A 14,290-nucleotide genomic window follows, 5' to 3' on the forward strand; every position below is an offset into this window, starting at 1 on the left:
CGGAGACTCAGAGACGAAGAGACAGAGAGGGGCAGAGTGAGGGGCTCGAGGGGGGCGGAGGGGGAGGGGGAGGGATTGGATTATTTCCCTTCCCCTCCCCTCCCTCTCTTCCTCCTACCCTCGGACGCCGGGCCCTGCAGCCTAATTAAGAGTCATTAGGGAAGAGGCGGGGCGGGAAGGACAGGAGGCCGGGCGCTGCGGGATTATCAAGACCGGCGGGGTGGGGAGGGGGGCCGGGGCACCTCCCCCTCCCCGCCTGGGACACCCCACCCTCCTTCCCTCCCTCCTCACCCCGAAACCCTCCGCCCGGGGCAGGGGGAGGTTAAAAGGGGAGAGAGGAGGAGAAAGCGGGGATCGAAGAAACCGGGTGGACCTCAGGACAGTGGGACAGACAGCCGGGCGGATCCCTGGACGCTGGAACGGATAACCGGACGGTGGGACAGACAGCCGGACAGACCCCACCCCACCCGGGACGCTGGAAGGGATAACCGGATAGTGGGGCAGACAGCCGGACACACCTCCCTGGACGGTGGAAGGGATAGCCGGACAGTGGGACCGACGGCCGGACAGAAAGTAGGCCCCCATCCGGAAAGCGGATCCCTACCGGTGTCGTCCGCAGCCGGGATCGGTGTCCCCCCGCCCCTCTCGCCTCTCCTCCCGGTGTGACCAGGGGCTCCAGGATGGGCCCGGGGGCGGGGGGCGTCGCACTGGGGTGACCTCTCCTTCTCCAGACCCGGGAGGCCTCTGGAGGTGACCCCGGGAGCGGCCCCGTGCTCTAAAAGGGGAGCCGGGGGCGGGCGATTAGGGTCAGAGAGAAGGACCCTGAGGATCCCCACCCCAGTGGACGTGGGGTGGGAGTGGGGTGGACACTTGGGTGGGGAGGGGGCGGGAATCGGCGAAGGGTGAGGAGGGAAGAGGGGGAAGGGAACGGAGAAATCAGGGTAGGAAACTGCAGAGGAGGGAGGAGGAGAATGAATAATAATAATAATGATAATAATTCTGGTATTTAAGCGCTTACTATGTCCCAGGCGCAGTACTAAGCTCTGGGGTGGGAACACACAAATTGGGTTGGACACAGTGCCTGTCCCACCTGGGGCTCCCAGTCTCGATCCCCATTTTCCAGTTGAGGTCACTGCCAGAGACGTGAAGTGACTTGTCCAAGGTCACACAGCACGTAGCCGGGATTAAGAAGAAGAAAGAAGGAAGAAGAAGGAAGAGGGGAGGGCCGAGGGAGGGACGGGGACGGAAGAGGTTAATGAGAGGTTAATGCAGGATGAAGGACGGGAGTCGCGGGGGGTGGGGGTGGGGAGCCGGGGAGGAGGAAGGGGGGGAACAAAAGACGAGGGAATTAGCATGGCATAGTAGATAGAGCCCGGGTTTGGGAGTCAGAGGGTCGTGGGTTCTAATCCCAGATCCGCCACTAGTCTGCTGTGTGACCTTGGGTAAGTCACATCCCTTCTCTGGGCCTCAGTGACCTCATCTGTAAAACGGGAATCGAGACTGTGAGCTCCATGTGGGACAGGGACTGTGTCCAACCCGATTTGCTTGTAACCGCCCCAGCGCTTAGTACAGTGTTTAGCACATAGTAAGCGCTTAACAAATACCATAATTATTATTATTGTAACTGCAAGGTGACTGGAGGGGAGAGGAGGAAGGCGACAGGATGGGAGCCGGTGGAGGAGGAGAGGGAGGATGGGGTAGGGCCGAGGGGGAAGAGGTTAAGGCGAGGTAAAGTGGGGAGGGGCGTCGGGAGGAGCCGAGGAGGAGGGAGAGGGGGAGGTGGGCTCTTTCGAGCTTCGAAACCATCTTCTCCCTGAAAATCAGGGTCTGGACTCCCGCAGCCAGTATGACCTCTTCAATCTTCCTCCTCCTTCTCTTCAGCCTGGCAGGTAAGCGTCGACCGGAGGGGGCGGGGGGGGGGGGGGGGGGCAGGGGGCAGCATGTGGGGCTTGGGCTGGTGGGTTCCTCCGACACCTCTTTTCTATGACCGAACCCCACAAACCTCAATTCCTCCCCACCACCGCAGCTCCCCACACCCTTGAATCTCCCAGTTCCCTCATCCGTAAAACAGGATTGAAGACTGTGAGCCCCACATGGGACATGGACTGGACATGGATAAACTCGGATGCCCTCCCCAGCACTTAGTACAATGCCCGACACATAGAAAGCCCTTAAATACCATTAAAAAAACCCTCCCTCCGGACCCCCATTCTGGGCTCTCCCTCTCTGCTCTCCCTTCAGCCCCCTAAACTCAGTCTCTCTTCACCTTCCACTCCCAGTGCAGGCCCAGTTCGAACCCAAAATTGGCAACGGGACCGAATGTCCCCGCAACTCTCAGCCGTGGCAAGTTGCCCTGTTCGAGGGGCTGAATCTACGCTGCGGGGGAGTCCTGATACACCCGCGCTGGGTCCTGACCGCAGCTCACTGCACTCGCGGGTATGGCTCTGGGCAGACCAGGCCTGACCCAGGTGGCATCGTCTAGGGGTCTTCCGAAAAAGGGGGGATCGTGGTGGAGGAGGGTACAGATCTCTGGGCCAGGGGCTCTGAAGGGGGATTATAGAGTTATACTGAAGCAAGGAGAACCTAGCCAGAGAAAAGGGTGTGAGAAGCAGTGGAGAGATGGAGGTCATTTCAGGAAGGATGTCCCATCACTTGGCCTTGTGAGAGCTAGAAAGGACTGGGAAGTTCCACACCTTTCTCCATGAGGAGTTGGGGTTCCTGCCCACCTCCCTTGGGGAAACTGAGGCATAAAGAGTTGGGACCAGCCTAGGGACCTACAGAGGGCAAGGGGCTGGGGCTGGGCTGCTCTAAAAACCGGTTCCTGCTGGGTACTTATCTGCTCTGGCCTTTCCTCCTGACTGGCCGGGAGTTCATTCCTTGATACTCCCTGAAGGAAATGCACCCTCATCTCTGACCCCTGACCTTCCCTCATGTCGTGGACCCCAGAGTCCTCAGCTTCTCCACATGCTGCTATTCTAAGGGAGGGGATTTAGAACCCACCCCCAATGTCCCCTCGTCCCCACTATTCTGAGCTTAGTGGTCAATATTACTGAGGTCACCTGGCCTGCCCCCTGGTCTCCTCCCTATCAATCAGTGGTATTTATTGAACGCTAACAAAAGCAGTGTGGCCTAGTGAATAGATCACAGATCTGGGCGTCGGAAGGACCTGGGTTCTGATCCCACCTCCGCCACTCGTCTGCTATGTGGCCTTGAGGAAGTCATTTCATTTCTCTGTGCCTCAGTTACCTCATCTGTAAAATGGGGATTAAGATGATGAGTCCCATGTAGGACTTGAACTGTGTCCCACCTGATTACCTTGTATCCATCCCAGTGCTTAGTAGAGCGTCTGGCACATAGTAAGAGCTTAATAAATGCCGCTGTTATTATTATTATTACTGTGTACAAAGCACTGTATTAAGCGCTTGGGAGAATACAGTTCAACAGAATAAGCAAACACACTCCCTGCCCTTGACAGGCTCAGGGTCTACAGAGTCCAGTGCTCTGCACCCACCTGTCAGCCTGGGCTAGATCCCTTCCCCTTCTCTCAGCTATGGCATGAAGGCAGGGGGAGGGATCAATTGGTGTTTCTAGGTCTCAGACAGATTGGACACTGATGGAGTGAAGAGATACCCTCAGGTCTGGAAATAATGCTTCTCTAGACCTCGCTGTCGAAATTAGGTCCTCTCCCCACCAACACACTCTGGGAGGCCCCTCCTCTCCCTGCAGGTCTGGAGAGGCCAGACAGAGAGAGATAATAATAACAATAACAATAATATTTGTTAAGCGCTTATTATGGGTCAAGCACCATTTTAAACATTAGGGTAGATACAAGATAATCAGGTTCGACACAGTCCCTGTCTCACATGGGGCTCATTGTCTTAATCCCCCTTTTCCAGATGAGGGAACGGAGGCCCAGAGAAGAGAAGCAACTTGCCCAAGGTCACACGGCAGACAAGGGGCAGAGCCGGGATTAGAACCCAAGTCCTTCTGATTCCCAGGCTTGGGCTCTATCTGCTAGGCCATGCTGAGACCTGGGGGTTAGGTCTGGTGAGAGGATGGGATGGGATGGGGGCTGGGAGGGAGAGGAAGGTAGAAGGGGGGAATTTGGGTGGATTTGGGGAAGAGGGGAAAGGATCCGGGGAGGGAAAGGGAGGGCAGGTGGGAGGGTCTGAGTTGCCCTGGAAGCAACTGTCTCTGACTGACTCATTCATTCAACCAAATTTAATGAGTGCTTCCTGTGTGTAGAGCACTGTACTAAGTGCTGGGGAGACTATAACATAATAAACAGACACACTCCACAATGAGCTTACAGTCTGGAGGGGGAAACAGACATTAATAGAAATAAATAAATTACGGACATATGTGCTCTGGGGCTGGGAGGGAGGACGAATAAAGGGAGCAAGTCAGGGCGACGCAGAAGGAAGTGGGAGAAGTGGAAGGCTTAGTCAGGGAAGGCCTCTTGAAGGAGATGTGCCTTTGATAAGGCTTTGGAATGGGGGGAGAGTAATTGTCAGATTTGAGGAAGGAGGGCGTTCCTGACCCTCCTTCCCCCTTCTGTGGTCCACCCAGGCAGTACTGGGTGCGTCTTGGGGAGCACAACCTACGGTCCCTGGACTGGACGGAGCAGATCCGTTTGAGTGACCGCTCCATCACCCACCCTGCCTACATGCGGGCCTCCGGCAACCACGACAATGACATCAAGCTGCTGAGGCTGGCCACCAGGGCTCGGATCACCAACAGCGTCCGGCCCCTGACGCTGCCCACCTCCTGCCCAGAGCCCGGCACCCGCTGTAACGTCTCGGGCTGGGGCACCACCAACAGGCCCGGCGGTACCTACCGGGGACAGGGAAGGGGTCGGCGGGGGGGCGTGGAAAGGGGGCGCAACAAGTCGGTGGAAGGGGGATGGAGGCATATCCGGGATCATCACCTCCACTGACCTCGGAGTCCGGGGTCACAGGGGGACGGGGGTCTGGAGGGCAGGGAGCCTTATGACGCAGAGAAGCAATGTGGCCAAGTAGATAGAGCTCAGGCCTGGGAGTCAGAAGGATCTGGGTTCTTATCCCTGCTCTACCACTTGTCTGTTGTATGACCTTGTGTCAAACACTGTTCTAAACACTGGGGCAGATTACAAGTTAATTAGGTTGGACACAGTCCCTGTCTCACATCGGGCTCTAAATAGAGGGAGAGTAGGAGAACTGAGGCATAGAGAAGTTGTGACTTACCCACGGTCACACAGCAAGCATTTGGTAGAGCCGGAATTACAACCAAGGTCCTCTAACTCCCAGGCCTGGGCTCTTTTCATTAGACCAAGCAGCGTGGATCTGGGTTCTAATAATAATAATAATAATTGTGGTATTTAAGTGCTTACTATATGCCAGGCACTGTACTAAGCACTGGGGCGGCTACAAGCTAATTGGGTTGGACACAGTGTCTGACCCACGTGGGGCTCACAGTCTCAATCCCGTTTTACAGATGAGGTAACTGAGGACCAAGGTCACACAGCAGACAAGTGGCAGAGCCGGAATTAGAACCCACAACCTTACGACTCCCAAGCCCGGGGTCTACCCACTACGTCATGCTGTTTCTTACGCTGCGCTAATCCCACAACCGCCACATGTCTACTGTGTAACTTTGAGCAAGTCATTCAACTTTTCTGAGCTTCAGTTACCTCATCTGTAAAATAGGGACTAAGAGTGTGAGCTCCATTTAGGACAGGGACTGTGTCCAACCTGATTATCTTCTATCTACCCCAGTGCTTAGAACAGTGCTTGGCACACAGTAAGGGCTTAACAAGTACTGTTATTATTGTCATCTGTAACATGACTGTCTCTCAGGAGCCTACCCGGACCGACTCCAATGCATCAACATCCAAATCACGCCGGATAGCGAATGCCGCGCAGCATTCCCAGGACGGATCACGGAAAACATGGTGTGTGCTGGAGGACAGGGGGGCCAGGATGCCTGCCAGGTGAGACAACGGGTTCTTCTGGGCTGCCTTTGGGTTGAGTGGGAAGGATCCTGGTTGGGGGGTGGGGTCTCCTCTTCTCAGAGACCCTGGGTCTGCCCAGGCCCTGGGGAAGGAGGGGGGCAAGGAGGGGGAGAATCAGAGAAATTTTGTCAGTCAATTGTATTTATTAAGTACTTATTGTGTGCATAGCACTATACTGAGCCTCGGGAAAGTACAGTACAATATAGCAGACACATTCGCTGCCCACAACGAGCAAATTTCTCTCTCCCTCTCTCCAGGGAGACTCTGGGGGACCCTTGGTCTGCAATGGGGTGTTGAGGGGGCTGGTGTCCTGGGGGTCAGTTGGCCCCTGTGGTCAGCTCGGGATCCCGGGGGTCTACACCAACGTCTGCAAGTACTTGGACTGGATCCGGGAGACCATAAGGAAGAACTGAGAAATGACCCTTCTCCCTGCCCCGCCTACACCCTCCCCCCTACTCCCACTCCCATGTTTCACGAGTGGATCCATGACCCCTCCCCCCAACCCCCGAGCTGGTCCAGGGGGCTGATCCTGTCTTGTCCCGATGTCTTTCCTAAAATAAACAGTTTGTCCGGAAACAGAAGGGGTGTTTGTGTATTCATCTGTCCGAGTGCCGAAGGAGTGAGAAGGGTGCGAGGCTCTGGGGGAGAGGGGCCTGGCAGGGGGTCAGTCAGTCAGTCAATCATATTTATTGAGCTCTTACTGTGTGCAGAGCACTGTACTAAGCTTTGGGGAGAATACAATATAACAATAAACAGACACTTTCCCTACCCACACTGAGCTTGCAGTCTAGAGGGGGAGACAGACATTAGTTTAAATAAATCAATTACAGATATGTACTTAAGTGCTATGGGGCTGGGGAGGGGGGATTAAATAAAGGGAAAAAGTCAGGGCGATGCAGAAGGGAGTGGGAGAAGAGGAAAGGAGGGCTTAGTCATGGAGGGCCTCTTGGAGGAGATATGCCTTCACTGAGGCTTTGAAGGGGAGGAGAGTCAATTTCTGTTGGATTTGAAGAGGTCTTGCAGGGACATGGCTGAGGTGAGGAGTTTGCCTTTTGGGTTTTATTTGGGATCATCTCCTAGATGAATCCCGGGAAAGGTCAAGCACAGCTTGGGGGGAGGGTCGTGTTCCGAATAATGATAAAAATAATTATAACTTTTGTTAAGCACTTACGATGTGGCGAGCACTGAACCAAGCCCTGGGGTAGATACAAATAACCAGATAGGACACTGACCCTATCTCACATACAGCTCACAGTCTAAGTAGAAGTATTTCATTCCCATTTTCCAGATGAGGAAACTGAGGGCCAGAGAAATTAAGTGACCTCAATGATTCATTCATTCAATTGTATTTACTGAGCGCTTACTGACTTACCCAAGGTCACACAGCAGGCAAATGGCAGAGCCAGGATTAGAATAAAAATAATAATAATTATGCTACTTGTTAAGCACTTATTATGTACCAAACACTGTTCTAAGTGCTGGGGTAGGTACAAATTAATCTGGTTACACACACACAAGCCCTGCCCTACATGGGGGCTCACAGTCTTAAATTCTAAACCCAGTTCTGCCACTTGTCTGCTGTGTGGCCTTGGGTAAGGCATTTAACTTCTCTGTGCCTCAGTTACCTCATCTGTAAAATGAGGATTAAGACTGAGAATCCTTGTGAGACATGAACCGTGTCTAGCCTGATTATTTTAAATCTACCCCAGCGCTTAGTACAATGTCTGGCACATATAAAGAGCTTAATACATACCATTAAAAAAAAATGACAGTAGGGTACCCTTCAGGGAGGTGGAGAGAAGCTGTGTGACCTAGTGGAAAGATCACAAGACTGGGAATCAGAAGACCTGGGTTCTAGTCTAGGCTCTGCCACTTGCCTGCTGTGTGACCCTGGGCAAATCACTTAACTTCTCTGGGCATCAGTTTCATCACCTGTGAAATGGTGATTAAATGCCTGTTCTCCCTCCCGCTTAGGCAGCGAGCCTCATTTAGGACAGGGACCGAGTCCGATTTGATTGGATGGTGCTAAGCACTGCTTAGCACAGTGCTTGTCACCTAGGAAGCACTTTAGAATAAATACTGTGTTTATTATCCATTAGGCAGAGCCCTGAGCCAAGGCAGGATGCACCTCATATAGGTGGAAGAGTTGAGAGCAGATTGGCTTGGAAGATCTTAAATCTGGGCATGGAAGAGCTGGAATTCCACCTAAGGGTAAGGGAAATACCCATTGACCCGGGGGCGGTGGAAAGAGACACCAGGAACTTGTTCTCCATTAGACTTGGGAAAGTCTGGGATGGCAGAGGAGGGGAGAGAAGGAGAGAAGCAGTGTGGCCTAGTGGATCGAGCAAATGCCTGGGGATCAGAAGGATCTGGGTCCTAATCCCAATTTTGCCACTTGTCTGCTGGGTGACCTTGGGCTAGTCACTTCACTTCTCTGTGCCTCTGTTACTCGTTGGCATAATGGGGATTAAGTCTGTGAGCCCTATGTGGGATAGGGACTGTGTCCATCCCGATTACCTTTTATTTACCCCAGCACTTAGAATAGTGCTTGTCATATAGTAAGCACTTAAATACCATTAATATAAAAGAGACACTAAAAGTGTGGAAAGGGTACTTGTACTTTTATTCATGCTCCTATCTTTACGGAAATGCTCAAGCATGATTGGTTGACCAGAGCAAGTTTTTTTTATTATTATAATTAGGAGAACAATAATAATAATAGTAGTGATATTTGTTAAGCACTTACTATATATCAAGCATTGTTCTAAGTACTGGGGTAGATATAAGCTAATCAGGTTGAACATAGTCCCTGACCCACATGGGAATCACAGTATTAATCCCCATTTTACAGATGAGATAAATGAGGCTCAGATCTTACAGTCAAATGGGGAAGACAAGTACACAGTCATTTTCAGATAGGGAGACATGCTGAATTAGGACAGTATGGAAATTGGTATGTACAAAAATGCTGAACCCTGGGGAGAAAATAAATGAAGGAGATCGGATTGCAGAAGGGTTTTGAAGATGGGAAGAGCTGTGTTGGGCAGATTTGAAATGGGAGGGAATATCGATCAATCAATCAACTGTATTTATTGAGCGCTTCCTGTGTGCAGATCACTTGGGAGAGTACAATATAACAGAATCAGTAAACATGTTCCCTGCCCTCAGGGAGCAGTGTCAGGCAGGAAGAAGGATGTGAACTAGGGGTCAGAGGCAGGGGAATAATAATAATAATTGTGGTATTTGTTAAGCGCTTACTGTGTGCCAGGCACTATACTAAGCCCTGGGGTGGATACAAGCAAATTGGGTTGGACACAGTTTCTGTCCCATGTGGGGCTGGCTCACAGTCTCAATCCTCATTTTACAGATGAGGTAACTGAGGACCAGAAAAGTGAAGTGGCTTCCCCAAGGTCACACAGCAGACAAGTGGCAGAGCTGAGAATAGAACCCACGACCTTCTGACTCCCAAGCCCATGTTCTATCCACTCCGCCATACCGCACATTTTAAACGAGGCACGGTGGGTTTGGGTTTGAGATTAGAATTTAGAATTGTGATTATCGTTAAGTTTTAGTTAGAGTTAGCAATACTTTCAAGGTTATAATTATGAGCTGGTTATGCTAATGGGGAGGGACTAGGATAGACTCAGTGACAGAAGGAGTGTTAGGGTTGGTGTGGGCTTGGGATTAGGTTGTAGGTCAAGGCTAGGGTCAGGTTCAATTTTAGGGTTTAGGATTGGGGCTAGTTGCAGGGTTGGGGCTAAGAATAATAATGATTGTAGTCCCTGTTAAAGCCTATTTGCCAAGCCCTGAACTAAATGCTGGGGATGGGACAAGCTATCAGGTTGGATAGGGTTCCCACACAGGGCTAACAGACCAAGTAGAAGGGAAAACAGGCATTGGATCCCCATTTTACAGATGAGGAAACTGAGGTACGAAGAAGTTAAGTGATTTGATCATAGAGCAGGCAAGGGGTGAAAGCTGGGATAAGAACCCAGTCTTCTGACTTCCAGTCCCATGCTTTTTCCACTTGATCTCGCCCCTTCTCTGGTTAGTCATTAGGGTTAAGGTTGGGGAAAGAAGGAAGCTTTAGATTTGAGGTTAAGGATAGAATTATAGTCAGTTTGAGTTTAATGTTTTGTTTCTGATTACTGTTGAGGCTAGAATCGGGGTTAGGTTTGCAAAGGAAAAGGGATGAAGTAGGGGTTAGGGTGGCATTTTTAAGGGTGGCACTCCTGGTTGGTTGTTGATACTGAGTTGGAAAAAGATTAGGATTTTGTTTAGGGGCTAAAGACAAAATTAGGATTTGGGGCAGGGGTTAGGGTTGGGGTTGAGGTTGAGCTGGGATTGGGAATTAAGGCTCTTAAGGATTTGGGGCAGGGGTTAGGGTTGTAGTTACTTGATTAGTTGAGCTGGGGTTAGGAGTCAAGGCTGATATTGGGTTTGGGGATGGGGTCGTGGTTAGTTGATCGGTTGAGCAGGAGTTGGGGGTTGAGGCTGATATCGGGATTTGGGGCAGGGGATGTGGTTAGTTGATCATCTGAATTGAGGTTAGAGGGTAAGGCCGAAATCGTCAAGGATTGTGTCTAATTGATCGGCTGAGCTGAGGTTAAGGGTTAAGGCCGATATTGAGATTTGGAGCAAGGATAGTGGTTAGTTGATCGGTTGAGCAGGGGTTGGGGGAGCAGGGTGATATTGGGATTTAGGGTCAGGTTTGGAGCTGGGGTTGGGGTTGAGATTGTCTCAGGGAGGAGTGAGTGCTGACAACAGAGAGACAGCAGCCGTCAGCAGTGCCAGAACGGGCGGAGTTCCAGGGGTTCCTGTCTACAATGGGATTAGGAGGGTGTTGGCTCCCTGAAAGAGGGAGCGGGAGGGGTTGGGAACGCCTCCATGCCGGGTGGGGAGGCCGGAAGTTTTGGGACTTTCAAAAGGTGGCTAGGTTGGGCCCACCTGCTTCCTCTCTTTCTCCCCAACCCCCCACTTCTGCCTCATCCGTGGTCAACCCCCCACTTCTCCAACCCCAAATCTGCACCTTCAAGGTCTTCTACCCTCCTGCCTCCTCCGAGAAGTAGTGTGGCCTAATGGATAGAGACCAGACCTGGGAGTGAGAAGGACCTGGGTTCTATTCCCAGTTCTTCCACTTGTCTACTGTGGGACATTGGGCAAGTGCCTTAACTTCACTGTGCCTTAGTTCCCTCATCTGTAACATGGGGATTAAGACTCTGAGCCCTCTGTGTCCAACCCGATTATTTTGTACCTACCCCAGCACTTAGAGCAGTGACTGGCACATAGTAAGTGCTTAACAAATTCTATTATTATTAACCCGGCACCTTTACCCTCCTGATCCCAGCTAGCCCTTTCCCTCCTCCCAGTTCTGACCCCCCATCTCAATCAATCGATGGTATTTATTGAGCACTTATTATGTGTGGAGCACTGTACTAAGCATTTGGGAGAGTGTGATGCAACAGAATTAGTGGACACGTTCCCTGCCCATAATGAGCTTACAGTCCGGGGGCGTGGGGGAAGACATTCATATAAATCATTTGTAATGTATAATTTAAAGATATGTACACAGTGCTGTGGGGTTGAGGGCGGGACCAATTTCAAGTACCCAAAGGTCACAGATCCGAGGCAAGGTCCTTCAGGGTCTATCCCAGCTCCTTCCACCTCCAAACAACCCTGCTGCCTCTCCTCCCAGCCTCCCCCTCCATAGCTCCCACCTCGCCTCTGCCCTAATTCCTTTCCCCATCTCCTTCCCACTCCCCCACTCCAGACTTGTCTCCTCCTCCTCCTCTCCCTTCCTGTTCTTCCAACACCTGCCAAAACATGGAGTCTCCAGCCCAGGGCTGAGCACTAAACCTCACTACAACAACAAACTCATCAGAAGACAATTAGCTGCAGCTTGTTAGGTGGAGGAGAGGATGGGATTAAGCCGGTGAGGTCACTGGGGTGGCCCCGGATCTGGAGAGGAGGGATAGACTGAATGAGGGAGAGAAGGCAGACAGAGGAAGGAGAGAGTAATAATAATTGTGGTTTTGTTAAGTGCTTACTATGTGCCAGGCACTGTACTAGCACTGGGCTGCTTACATGCAAATCAGATTGGACACAGTCCTTGTCCCACGTGGGCTCGCCGTCTCAATCCCTCTTTACAGATGAGGTAACTGAGGCAGAGAGAAGTGAAGTGACTTTCCCAAAGTCATTCAGCAGACAAGTGGGGGAGCCATGATTAGAATCCATGACCTTCTGACTCGCAGGCCCAAGTTCTATCCACTACGTCGTGCTGGGAGAGATGAGAGTAGAGACTGGTAAGAGCTGCTAGGTCCCACGGGGGTTGTGGGATTGTCTAAGAAGGGAGGATTAGTGTCAGAATCCAACCCCTCTCGGGATGTGGGGAGAATGAGCCGGTCTACAGGTCTGTCCTTACTTCTTTTTCCTAAATACCCATGAGGCCAGTCAATGGGCTTCTCTCTACCGGGAAGGGATGAGGTGCCTTGGTTTGATGGTTTTGGGGGGAGGGTTGGTGAGAGTGACGGGTGACTGTAAGCTCACTGTGGGCAGGGAATGTGTCTGTTTATGGTTATAGTGTACTCTCCCAAGCTCTTAGTTCAGTGGTCTGCACACAGTAACTGCTCGATAACTATGATTGCATGAAAGAAAGAATGACATGGGAGATTCCCTGTTGAGGTTGAGTCTAGGGGACTCTAGACTTGATGGGTTGGGGGAGGCGGGGGCCTAACCACAGCTTCTCTTGCTTATCTGTCCTCCAGGTCAGACGTCCAGGATCCCTCTCTCCCTCTACAGTGGAAGGACCCCTTGCAATCGCAGGAAGGAGTGTCGCCTAATGGATAGAGCACAGGGAGGCAGAGGACTTGGGTTCTAATCCCAACTCTGCCACTTGTCTGCTGTGAAACGTTGGGTGATTCACTTCACTTCTCGGTGCCTCATCTGTAAAATAAGGGTGAAGACTGTGATCCCCATGTGGGTCATGACTGGGTCAGGCTGTGTCCAACCTGATTATCCTGTATCTACCCCAGCGCTTAGAACAGCGCCTGGCACATACACTAAGGCACGGTGTAGTGGATAGAGCACAGGCCTGGGAGTCAGAAGGTCATGGGTTCTAGTCCTAGCTCTGCCACCTGTCTGCTGTGTGACTTTGGACAAGTCATTTCATTTCTCTGGGCCTCACTTACCTCATCTGAAAATGGGGATGGAGACTGTGATCCCCATGTGGGACAGGGACTGTGTCTAACCTGATTAGCTTGTAACCACCCCAGCGTTTAGTACAATGCCTGGAACATAGTGAGTTTTTAACAAATATCATCATCATCATCATTCCTAAATACCATAAAAAATCGCTCCTCGACAGCCATAGCCCTGGCAGCTCGGCTGTTTACTGTGCCGCCCCTGCTCAGCTCGGTGGCACTAGTGAAGATGCCCACGATGCCAGCTTGGGCCCAGGGAGAAGGGGAAGAATTTGTGGGGGAGAAGGGGAGAAAAAGGGGGTGTCCGGAGGGAGCTGGGCACGGACACCCCAGCCAGACCCAGCCGGAACCGGGTCAAGGGGAGAAAATGGATTAGGATGCCCCTTCCTAGCCGGTCCTTTCTTTAGCCCCCAGGGGCCCTCTCTTGACTTCGCCGCTGACCTGTCCCCCTGACGCTAAGAATCATGTCTGCCTTGTGTGTGAGTGTGTTTGTGTATGTGTGTGTGGGGGTGGGGGGAGCCCCCTGCCCTTCTCAAGGTGCCGAGGCAGCTGAGCGGCCATCGGTGCTGAGCACTGACCAGTGCACGGCCTCCCCGACCTAGGGAGGAGAGAGGAGAGGCCTGGGGGATCATGAAGGAGATTCAGAGCCCCAGAAACCCCTGCCTCAATTTCTCTGGCAGTCTGGCAGCTTGCTGGAGAACAGGTCATAGGTTTCCGGGTCCCTCTAACAATGATAATGATAATAATGATATTTGTTAAACGCTTACTACGTGCCAAGCACTGTTCTAAGCACTGGTGTAGACACAGGGTTATCAGGTTGTCCCACGTGGGGCTCACAGTCTTCATCCCCATTTTACAGATGAGGTAACTGAGGCCCAGAGAAGTTAAGCGTCTTGCCCAGGGTCACACACTAGACAAGTGGCGGAGTCGGGATTAGAACCCACGACCTTCTGACTTCCAAGGCCCTGCTCTTGCCACCAAGCCAGGCTGCTTCTTCCTCTGTCCAGCCCCCTCCCCTCGGGGATCCGGAGAAGGAGGTTCAGCGCATCTCTCCCCGCCCCGCATCGTCCGGGCAGCCCCCCACTCAGGGAGGGGGCGCCCG

At 52.1% G+C, this 14,290-nt stretch overlaps 1 protein-coding gene across 2 annotated transcripts; it reads left to right on the forward strand.

The window, feature by feature from the left end:
- Positions 1–296: 296 nt before the first annotated feature.
- Positions 297–6,570, forward strand: KLK12 (kallikrein related peptidase 12). Of its 2 annotated transcripts, none has more exons than XM_029065920.1 (6): positions 297–573; positions 1,825–1,889; positions 2,280–2,436; positions 4,570–4,829; positions 5,835–5,968; positions 6,247–6,570. In XM_029065920.1, exons 2-6 carry the CDS (start codon positions 1,847–1,849, stop codon positions 6,400–6,402), a joined length of 750 nt encoding a protein of 249 aa, XP_028921753.1. In that variant the 5' UTR covers positions 297–573; positions 1,825–1,846; the 3' UTR covers positions 6,403–6,570. The 2 variants fall into 2 exon arrangements, with proteins under 2 accessions (XP_028921753.1, XP_028921755.1); XM_029065922.1 differs by having other exon boundaries at positions 297–434.
- Positions 6,571–14,290: the final 7,720 nt, after the last annotated feature.

The sequence above is a fragment of the Ornithorhynchus anatinus genome, chromosome 5 (genome assembly GCF_004115215.2).
Source record: "Ornithorhynchus anatinus isolate Pmale09 chromosome 5, mOrnAna1.pri.v4, whole genome shotgun sequence".
NCBI classification, from domain to species: domain Eukaryota; kingdom Metazoa; phylum Chordata; class Mammalia; order Monotremata; family Ornithorhynchidae; genus Ornithorhynchus; species Ornithorhynchus anatinus.

Bases quoted from the DNA above. Each gene is read 5' to 3' on its own strand.
- KLK12 (XM_029065920.1), top strand. From the start codon at position 1,847: ATGACCTCTTCAATCTTCCTCCTCCTTCTCTTCAGCCTGGCAG. The intron at 2,437-4,569 runs GTATGGCTCTGG...TGGTCCACCCAG, and splicing joins GCAGCTCACTGCACTCGCGG to GCAGTACTGGGTGCGTCTTG. The intron at 4,830-5,834 runs GTACCTACCGGG...ACTGTCTCTCAG, and splicing joins CACCACCAACAGGCCCGGCG to GAGCCTACCCGGACCGACTC.